This window comes from Lucilia cuprina, chromosome 4, assembly GCF_022045245.1.
Source record: "Lucilia cuprina isolate Lc7/37 chromosome 4, ASM2204524v1, whole genome shotgun sequence".
Lineage (NCBI taxonomy): Eukaryota > Metazoa > Arthropoda > Insecta > Diptera > Calliphoridae > Lucilia > Lucilia cuprina.
The window spans coordinates 27,730,974-27,743,023 of NC_060952.1; the positions used below are offsets into that span (position 1 = coordinate 27,730,974).

The window sequence follows — 12,050 nt, forward strand, 5'->3', positions numbered from 1 at the left end:
AGTATTTATACAAAACATATTCAAGTCGAATTCCATTATTAATCCATAAATTATTTACGACACATTACATTGAGGATAGGATCAACAAGACACATCGGTGTTGGGCAACATGTAGGGGAACTATAGGCATGAAATGGGTTCTTAGTCCTACTATGACAAATTGGTTTTAAAAAAGTGTAATTAGACCAATTAGGATTATAAGTGTAAGTAGAACCATTTGACGCGAATTACAACAGTACTGCAAAGTAAGCAAACATTATGTAGTAGTCGTTTAAAAGTAAGTGGTTATGTAAGTACAAGCAATTCCCAAGTTTTTGCTGGAAACGTTTCATATTTTCAATTTCCAAAACATCTTTATATCATTTTTAAAAGTGTAATGTTTTCGCGTTTTCTAATTTTCTTTAGGGCAAACATTTATTTCATAATAACTGTCTGAAATAACCTGGCAAAATGATTATGACAAATATTTTTTTTTGTAATTCTTAAAAAAGCAAATATTTTAACGAACTGTACAAAAAATTAAAACTTAATTTGTTCTAAAATAAACTATGGTCTAGAATGAAACGCTTTGTTAAAATGGATATTAGAAAAGCAATAAATTGATTAATGATTTTACCAACTACACCTAACCCTAAAAATACACCAATACAAAAATAAATTGCTAAATCGAAATCTTATATTTTAAAAATATTATTAATAAAATAGAAATAGAAATAATTCTTTCTAAAGTCTGTTATTTATTATTCTTTTGTTTATTTACTTAGTATTTTCGCATCGTCTAAATTCATTGTCATCATAATTTATTTCAAACTGCCATGTATATCATTTCATGAAATTGCAAGTTATAAAATTTAATTTAGTCCCAGTCGACCAAATAATACCCTAAATACATTTATAAATAAAACATATACATATATGCTAAAAGTTCAATTATTAAATTTTATTAACAAATATTTATATATTTATGATGTCATTCCAAAAAATCCTTACATAAGGTCTGCCGTATGTTTTTCAAATTCTTTATAAATATTGCAAACAGTACCATAAAATTAGTGTACCAATTATTTAACTGTAGTTCGAATCTAAAAAATTAGCTTCAACTAACTAACTAACGAACATTAAGTAGGCATGCGCAAAATAGTTACTGAAATAATTTTATTTATGTTTGTAAATAAAGAATGTACACAATGTTATGTTAACATCTGATATTTTCTGTTCTAGTTCAGTTCTATTTCCGTTTTAGTTCAGTTCTAGTTCATTTCTAGTTCAGTTCTAGTTCAGTTCTAGTTCAGTTCTAGTTCAGTTCTAGTTCAGTTCTAGTTCAGTTCTAGTTCAGTTCTAGTTCAGTTCTAGTTCAGTTCTAGTTCAGTTCTAGTTCAGTTCTAGTTCAGTTCTAGTTCAGTTCTAGTTCAGTTCTAGTTCAGTTCTAGTTCAGTTCTAGTTCAGTTCTAGTTCAGTTCTAGTTCAGTTCTAGTACAGTTCTTGTTCAATTCTAGTACAGACCCTTGCTGAGAAAAATGTTTAAAATTTCCTTCGCGCACACACTTTAGTATTATTTCAAAACTTTCCAACTTACAAGTTTTTTCACACATTCTACGTTTGCGTGAGTAACAAATGATTAAATGAAAAAATAAATTGTATTTTTGTACAGGTTACAGCAGAAGAAATAAGAAATATCAAATAACATAGAATTGAAATAATTTTAAGAATTCAACACAGGTATTTTGATTATTTAATTTATAATTTCAACTTTAATTTGTCAAACAAAAACATGCATCTAGCGGCACAGGCGTTCTTCGTTCTCTTGCTGTGAGAATGTTCGGAATTGAGATGGCGCCAAGTGATAAATAATTATGGAAGCCTTTTAAACATTTCGCAATGCAATTAATCAAGCTAACTAAAACCCTTTTCTATAACTACTTATCTATAAATTCACATAAATGAATACGAGTGTATCTATCAAGACAACATTGTTGAAATTAGTAGAAATAGTAAGTGTAGTACCTGCTCCTAGGAAAGTATAGGATAAATGTAAATGTATTTTGAAAATGCATTTTAATCTAAATTTGATTCATGTTTGTTTATTAAAGCCTTTTTAACTGCTAACTCTAAGTGTGATTTCTTAATTAGTTTAACTGGTTTATTTCTACAGTTTGGGTTGAGAAGACATTGATACCTCATGGAATTGTTTTCATAAATAGTAGTAGTCTTACTGGCACTCTAGTGCTACTACTACTATTCTCTCTTCCATTTCTATTCTGTCACAGATAATAATTGTGATATGACAACCGGAAATCATGCTAACGTGTTTTAGTATATTTAACTGTGTCTGTCTGTCTTTCTTTCGTTTTGATGTGTAACATGTTCATCTTCTGCTTTCGCATCTTCTAAGATTTGGTTTCTTAAGAAGATGTTAAGATCGATTTTCTTTTTTTTTGTACAATCTCTACAGAAGCTGTGCACGTTCGTTTTTTTTCTTCTATGGTCATGTGAGTAACTATCTTTTTATTTTTAACTATGTAAGTATTTTCATTTATGTACTATTTCAGTTGGTTTTTTTTTTGTTGCTAACATTTTTAACTGTTTATCATCATGGTTTGATGCGTATCTTCGCCACAATTAAAAGGAAATTAGTTCGCCATGTAATGACAACTACAGACTAGCCAACAAAATACACACTTGAAGAAGCAATATCTTTGGTTGTACATTATTTATGCTAGAACTGTAATTTTTCTTTGTAAATATTAGAAAGATTTTTGCAAGTTTTCAGCTTTGATTCCCAAAGATCAGATAACAGTCTTTACCAGTGATTTGTTTGTTTAACAAAAATAGAAACTTATATATATTCATACATACATATATATGAACATACGTTTCGGTGAGTGAGGATATAAATTCTCACATTTCCCCCAACGGTATTTGCTTTTAAATTTATTTATAAAGTTTTAAAATTTATTTTCAACCTGAATGATCGGGTCATTTATTTAACACAACGTATTTTTATTTAAAATTTATAAATAATTTAATGCTTTCAAGCTCTACATAATATGATATCCTTAAAATTTTCATGAAATTGTTTTATTCTGACATCGTTGTTAAGTAATGAATCGTATGCGTAATTTTTGAAAGTGGGAGCATATCCAGAAAAAGTTTTGCCTAATAACTCTTGTTGAATTTTATCCCGTTATGGTTATTGGGTAATGAATTATTTAATTGATTTTTGGAAGTAGGACTTATTGGAATCTACTATAGACTTATCTAAGTTTCCAACCAAGGCTCTGCAAAAGTTGTTAAATATTCCACTCATTGAAACATATTTAAGATATAAGGCGGGGCTTACAGCTGAACTTCTCATATCTTTAGGCGAGCTGGCTGAAAGAGGTTATAAAACACGTCATCAATGTATACTGTACACATTGGAAGGTAATACATGATTATCGGACGTGCCTAATCGCATACCAGACTAGAAATAAATATGTCGGAAACTTTGAAGCCAGCAGGAATCCATTGCTACTCGGATGGCTTTAAATTGGGGATTAAAGGTCTGGGGTTCTATTTTGAAGACCCAGAAACAGAAGTATACACCGTTTACCCTATCATAACACAAGCTTCCAGCCAGAAGTCAAAGCAATAACGGAATGTATGAATTGGATTAGAATAGATATGGCGCACACAGAGATTAATATATTTACCGACAGCCAGAAAGCAATTAGGACGATATCAGGTGTTAGTTAGTTAGTTTGAAAGGAAGATGTACATATATACATCAATTCCGAATAAATACACCTTGGCTTCTATCGGGCCTGTTGAGCGCTCCTTAATTAGTGCCACAGGTGGGAATCGAAACCTCCACCTCCGGTCTACTAGACTAGAACACTAACCACTAACCTATCGGATCAGGCGATAGAATTGAATCTAAGACCTATTGGGTTGTAAAAAAGGTTTAACTGAATATTCTCTAGAAGGTAAGATTCCTGTCATATGGGTGATAGACCACTGAGGAGTAGTCGGCAGCGAAAAAGCGAATGTAATTGCTTTAAAGGGAAGGGAGCTCGAGGTCGTTAACCTAATGAACGAAACTAAAGCTGAATTAAAACTATGGATTAGAGAATCCCATAAGGTCTCTTGGAATTAAGAATCGGTAGGCAGAATCTGATGAGAGGAAGACGAAAAGTTTCCTCAAAATTAACTAGTTTGATGTTAGTATGATGGTACCTATTCTGCGGGGGCACACAGGATTAGGAGCACATCTCGTAATGCAAAATTGGACGTGATGATTCAAACGAATGTAAAGCATGTGGAGAGGACTGAGAAACTCTAGAGCGCTTTCTTTGCCACTGTCAGGCATTGCTCGAAATTAGATCCAGGTATCATGGAAGTGATAGTATTCCGGAAATAACATTTGTTATATTTGCTAAAAAAGTTTCACTAGTTTTCAAAAATAATTATTTCATGCCCTTCCGAGAAATTTCATAAATATGCACAACTCCTTTTAAATAACCCTGTTATAAAGTAATTGTAAAAATTTTTGTGCAATCCATTAATTTAACTATAATGAATAGGTATAGTTGACCTATATAAGTGCTAAATTGCCATAAATGTTTTAATAATAATATACAACCATAAAAAGACATACAACTAAAATCAATTTAACCAGTAGAAGTAGAATAATTTTAAGAAATGCCGCAGTTATCAATAACATTAACATAGTATTATGTATAATTTAAATGTAATCGATACATAATGGAATAATATTTCTGCGCAAGAATGAGAAAAAGTAAATCAGTAAACTAATGTGTCCGCAAGAACACAAAACTATTCCAGGCCAAATGTTTAGTCGTAAAACTTTGTAGGAAAATAATCGTGTACTTGCATGTGCCTTTTGCAATGAACAAAAAATATGTTTGCAGCAACCAAATGCCTTGAATTTCTTCAGCTTAAGACAAAAAAACTTGCAATGTCAGACGATGCTTAAAGGGTTTTTCATTTGCCTTTTAGTACGAGGAGTACTTATGTTGTGCAGATATTGTTGTTCATTTTCTTGTTGGCTTTTACAACGCGTTTACATTTAAATGGAAGTCACTTGTAATTTATTTGACTTGCATAATCATGGAGGCAAATTGATCACTTTTTAACCATAATTACCATAAGGAGTTAGTATATGCGTATAAATATGGATTAAGATTCAGTTATTTAAAGGATTTAATAGTTTAAAAACATTGTTTAACGTATTAAACAATATACATTTAAAGAAATGCTACAAGGTTATTGTTTTTCACAATTATTTTTGTTTTAGCATTTAAAGTGCTAAATGAACTGTAGACTGGAATAAAAAATAGTCAAAAGACTAGGCTTTAAACTAGAATACAGGCTAGATTATATACTAGACTAGATTAGACTATAGACTAGACTACAGACAAGACTATAGACTAGACTATAGACTAGACTATAGACTAGACTATATGCGACCTGTAGCGTTCGCACCAGCTTTACATGGATACACAGACGGATTACATAGCTAAATCGAGATAATTCTGAGCTGATTGTTATACTTTAAGTTGAGTGTAGGACTAATGTTTTGTTACGAAAGTTTTGTTTTAGACTATAGACAAGACTATAGACCTGACTATAGACTAGACTAAAGACCTGACTATAGACTAGACTAAAGACTAGACTATAGACTAGACTATAGACTAGACTATACACTAGAACATAGGATAGACTATAGACTAGACTATAGACTAGACTATAGACTAGACTATAGACTAGACTATAGACTTGACTATAGACTAGACTATAGACTAGACTATAGACTAGACTTAGACTATAGACTAGACTATAGACTAGACTATATACTAGACTATATACTAGACTATAGACTAGACTATAAACTATACTATAGACTAGACTAGACTAGACTAGACTATAGACTAGACTATAGACTAGACTATAGACTAGACTATAGACTAGACTATAGACTAGACTATAGACTAGACTATAGACTAGACTATAGACTAGACTATAGACTAGACTATAGACTAGACTATAGACTAGACTATAGACTAGACTATAGACTAGACTAAGACTAGACTATAGACTAGACTATAGACTAGACTATAGACTAGACTATAGACTAGACTATAGACTAGACTATAGACTAGACTGTAGACTAGACTATAGACTAGACTATAGACTAGACTATAGACTAGACTATAGACTAGACTATAGACTAGACTATAGACTAGACTATAGACTAGACTATAGACTAGACTATAGACTAGACTATAGACTAGACTATAGACTAGACTATAGACTAGACTATAGACTAGACTATAGACTAGACTATAGACTAGACTATAGACTAGACTATAGACTAGACTATAGACTAGACTATAGACTAGACTATAGACTAGACTATAGACTAGACTATAGACTAGACTATAGACTAGACTATAGACTAGACTATAGACTAGACTATAGACTAGACTATAGACTAGACTATAGACTAGACTATAGACTAGACTATAGACTAGACTATAGACTAGACTATAGACTAGACTATAGACTAGACTATAGACTAGACTATAGACTAGACTATAGACTAGACTATAGACTAGACTATAGACTAGACTATAGACTAGACTATAGACTAGACTATTGACTAGACTATAGACTAGACTATTGACTAGACTATAGACTAGACTATAGACTAGACTATAGACTAGACTATAGACTAGACTATAGACTAGACTATAGACTAGACTATAGACTAGACTATTGACTAGACTATAGACTAGACTATAGACTAGACTATAGACTAGACTATAGACTAGACTATAGACTAGACTATAGACTAGACTATAGACTAGACTATAGACTAGACTATAGACTAGACTATAGACTAGACTATAGACTAGACTATAGACTAGACTATAGACTAGACTATAGACTAGACTATAGACTAGACTATAGACTAGACTATAGACTAGACTATAGACTAGACTATAGACTAGACTATAGACTAGACTATAGACTAGACTATAGACTAGACTATAGACTAGACTATAGACTAGACTATAGACTAGACTATAGACTAGACTATAGACAAGACAATATGCGACCTGTAGCGACCTGTAGTGTTCGCACAAGCTTTACATGGACACACAGACGGATGCACATATTTTAATCGACTCAGAAGATAATTCTGAGCTAATTGTTATACTTTAAGTTGAGTGTAGTACCAATGTTATGTTACGAAAGTTTTGTTTTGGCATCATTTCGATAATTGCAATTATCCCGATTTATTTTTGGTTGGACAAATTAAGCCCGCTCTGTAATTGGTTAATTGGATAGATAATAAGATGTCATAAGATCAGTGTAACATTTCTAAATCGATTGGTGTAAGAATAATAATTTTGAATAGAATATATTGAAAATTTAATTCGGGTCTCAAAAAATTTATTTATTTATATATCTGACTGAACATTTACATTTGTACATTTACTATGTAATAGTACGATCGAATGAATGAATATAAATAAAAAATGCATTTACTTTACTCCAAACGGCTGACGCTTAACATAAGAAGTTCTTGAATTTGTAATATTGTTTCGGTACCCTTCATCACAGTGAAAATGGTAAATATAGACATGTCATTTTGTTTGTAATTTCTATAGTTTTTTTTGATTCGTAATTTTTAGTTTTATCCGAATATACATTAACTTATGTTGAAATAAAGTCTCTAAGAATTGTAATGTTTTAAAAAATGTTTGAAAAAAAATTTTTTTGCGAAAAAATCCCAAAACTTTTACAAAACCCATTTCAAAAAAAATTATTAAAATATATTATATTATCCTGTAGCAAATTTAAGATTCAACATAGCCGAAAGCACCAATATTACTCGTTTTTTTCTTATTCTTAGTAAAACATTTTAATGTTATTTATTTAGTTTTATGTACATATTTACCTTTGTGTTATGCACAGAGTCATCTTTGTGCAAATAATATACATAGTAAATGCATAAAAGAATTGTAAATATTCTAAAGGTGTGGTACTCATGCGCACATTACTTTGAAGCGTATTGTGTGCAGAGTATTTTCTAGATAAACAATCAAAGTTATTTACTGCATTCTGTCCATAATGTATAAATGTTAAATTCTACAAGAGGTCATCGAAATAAGACATATATTTGTTTATATTTTCTTCTTTTTTTATTTTATTTGTCTATATGTAAATACATAAATGTAAGTGAAATGTAAGTGGCAAAAAATTGTCTTAATTTGTTTAAATAAAAAAATTTATGAAGTTTTAGATGTTTTCTTATAGTAGCAACTGAAGGTTAAAATGTGATTTTGTAAATGAATAATGAGATAAAACAAGTAATTAGGTTACAGTATGTTAATTTAATTTAAAAAAAACAGACAATGACAATGAAAAACAACGAAATTGGTAATAAATTCTTGGTACAATTTTTCCATTTTGTAAAAATCTTTTAAAATTTATCAATATTTATTATAAAACAAGTATGAATGTATAGTCTGGCAATGCCGACCATGTGATACCCTACACCAGTCAGTATGTTAAGAATGGGAATAATATAAAAAGAGAAAGCATTTGATTTGTTTTTTTTTAATCATTCCTGAATATTTTTACATATTTTTGGCAAAAACAAATAAATTTTTAACAAGAAGACTCAAAGGGGAGTAGGGAAAAATATGGGCCTATCCTTATAAATGTTGGTAGAGGAATTCACGTCTACTTCAAGTTATTCATGAAGAATTTAAAAGTTGTATTAATATTTATATCTGTATTTTAGGTCATTTTCTGAAGTTCTATTAAACTAAGTGTTTCTGATTTTTATTGGCGTAATAGGACATTTAACTTAATTATAAGCCCAAAGGCCCTATTCGGGTGGTATGGTTGTATGGGGTCTATGCGAAATAATAGACCGATTTTATTCATTTTCATCCTTGGGCCAAAAAAAGAGAGTGTGCCAAGGTTTACATGAACAGCCAGCCAGACGGACAGACGGACATAGCTTAATCGACTCAGAAAACGATTCTAAGACGATTGGTATACATTAAGGTGGGTAAAGGACGTATATTTTTGAATGTAAAAAAACATCAGCATAAACCCAATATACCCTCCCCACTAATGTGGTGTGGGGTATTAATAGGTATAATTTTTCTTTTTTCACAAAACTTTTGACTAAATTTGTTGTTATTATATCAACGATAAACACTATTTGATAGATGTAAACTCCAAATATTGGGATTTTCATAAATAACATTAATAACAGCTTAAATAAATGCTTTTGAAAAGTATTGTTTTCTTTCTATAATCTTAATAATATCAAATTCCAAGGACATTTTTAAAATTAAACATAATTATAAGTAATTAACAAGTTGTATTTTATAAAATTAATTCATACTTACATATCTGATTATAAGATTACTAATTTCCTTTTATTATTCAACAGCAATTATTGTTAGTGAGTTGTGTCCATCATAAGTTTTTTTGTAAAATAATAAAATTCATGTAAATAATGTTAAAAGTGTTTATTAATTTTGTGCAAAGTCATTATACATTTAATATATTTTTTGATTATATTTTGAATTTAAATTCAAATCACTTAAAATGTAACGACGAGAAATTTATTAATGTCTTGTATAACATTACAGTTTTTGTGCTGAATACATCTCTGTTTTTTTGGAGACATTTTTATTTTATTTTGCACTACTCTGTTAGTTTACAGGTGGTCACACACACCTGCACATTCGAAAATGGAGTTTGTCCTTGTATATGTATGCACTTTATAAAAATATTTAACACTTAATAAAAATTACATTTTAGATATTTTTAACCCGATTTTATATTCATTTTTTATTGTAAAACTGAAAAGCAATGAATATAAAACATTTCTTTAAGCGTAAACATCAAACAAACATACTTTGCAAAACATTACCAAATGCCAGCATGCCGCTGCAGTATTTTTGCAAACACTTTGACTTTTTCAATAAACCATTTACTTTTAACAAAACCTTCATTTTCTTCATGCAACAAAACGTTTCCACTAACACTTTTCACTATTTTCACATTTTATATTTACTTTTAAACACTATTTTAAGGAAAAAACTGCGGACGCGAAAAATTTTTGCAAGAATTTTAGAAAAGCTAACGGTAAACTGCCATCTTAACATTAAATTTCCTATATTTTGAGAGCATTTATTTGTTTGTAGAGTTTTTTTTCCACACCAAACAGCTGTTTTTTGTTTACGTTTTTGCAATTTGTTTTGCTACAAATTCTATTTCATTTCATTCAACAAGAAATCTTATCATTAAAATGAACCAGAACGATATAAAACCATTAAATTTAAGGGAAATTATTTTAAATACCAGACAACCGATTGTCTTGAAACAATTTTCTCTTAATTGGTCTTGTTTCCAAGTTGGTCTAGACGAGTGGTGTAAAACATTTGATGCACTAAATTCTAATGTAGCAAATTTTGAGCGTATAGCAAAAAATGTTGCTGAAGAACCGCAATGGGAACGTAAACGACAAACAATACAAATGACTGCCGGACAATTTTTAAAGGAACATAGTAAAGATTGTGATTATTGGTCTGGTTTGAATTATAAACGTCGACATGAATTACCAGCTAAATGTACAAATGGTATAGATTTTTCCGCCTTTGGATTTCCACAGGCGGCTGATGATAGCACTTTGTGGTTAAGTTCAAAAGGTGCCAATACTCCTTGTCATTATGATAGTTATGGCTGTAATATAGTTGTACAAGTTTTTGGAAGGTAACAATTAGCTTTTAAGGTGTGTGGATCATGTAATGCATCCAAGCATTGGGTGAAAGACTTAGCATGAAATAGTTTTAACTTTTAAGACTTCTTTTAAAGTTACTATTTTACAATTACAAGCAGATTAGATTAAAGGCTAGTCTATTGACTAGATGACGAATTATACTATTAGCTTGTTTATTTAGTATTCAAATGATTAGTATTTTGATTTGTCAATGGATTTAGCCTTTAATCAACTTGCAATATACTTATGCAGTAAAAGTACTTACTATTACGTAAAAGTACTGGGTTTTCCAAGACTGTTATAAACTATACTTTCCTTTTTGATTTTAGAAAATCCTGGCTATTATTCCCACCCAATACACTGCTTACTACCACTCGAATACCTTATGAAGAGTCTAGCATCTATTGTAAAGAAAAATTTTATTGTCCCCCGCTTCTAAATGTAAAGGAGTACGTGGAAAAATATAAAAATCTACCTCACCATGTTATACTAGAACCTAATGATGTTTTAATTGTACCAAAACATTGGTGGCATTATGTAGAAGCTTTAGATATATCGCTAAGTGTTAATGCTTGGATTCCCTTGGAATGTGATTTACAACAACAAATTGAGGAATGTATTGTAAAATATTTAATTGAAAACATTATAAAAGATTGTGCAAATGAAACCAAGAAATATGTTATGAATCCAAATCAGGTTAGTTTGGGTTCAAATTGTGTTTTATATAACTATTAATTTATTGTAATTTCTTTTCCAGCTTTTAGCCTTTAACACAAAAGAAGAATTATTTGAAATTTTAAAATATCTCTTAAAGAAATCAGTGGAAAATGTAAATAACAAAAAGGAAGAAACCATGTATGATTATCATTATTTAAAAGAAGATCAAGTGGAAGAACTATTACAAAACTTTACAAATATTAAAAAAGTTCCATCATTACCAGCAATAGAATTTGAAAAGTTATTAAAAACAAATGCATTACGTTATGCTACTCATGCTGAGAGTAATAGTAATGAAAATACTTTAGATTATGTAGAAGAAATTTTAATTAATAGCATATGTAGTCCGCAAATAGTAAAAGCAATTAAAGAAGAATTTTTCCAACGCTATAAGCAATAAACAATTTTAACTATTTTTCTAATTTATTCGTATATTTATGTTTAACTTTAAAAAAATTCACAATACTTGCAGCAAATCTTTAAAATATGTTAGAAATGTGTTTTTTACTTGTTTTAAAAA

At 29.9% G+C, this 12,050-nt stretch overlaps 1 protein-coding gene across 1 annotated transcript; it reads left to right on the forward strand.

Moving 5' to 3' along the window:
- The first annotated feature begins 10,291 nt into the window (after positions 1-10,291).
- On the forward strand, positions 10,292-12,021 carry LOC111683569 (HSPB1-associated protein 1). The gene is made up of 3 exons (XM_023445653.2): positions 10,292-10,806; positions 11,143-11,509; positions 11,571-12,021. The coding sequence occupies exons 1-3, from the start codon at positions 10,343-10,345 to the stop codon at positions 11,928-11,930; spliced, it is 1,191 nt and encodes a 396-aa protein (XP_023301421.2). The 5' UTR covers positions 10,292-10,342; the 3' UTR covers positions 11,931-12,021.
- Positions 12,022-12,050: the final 29 nt, after the last annotated feature.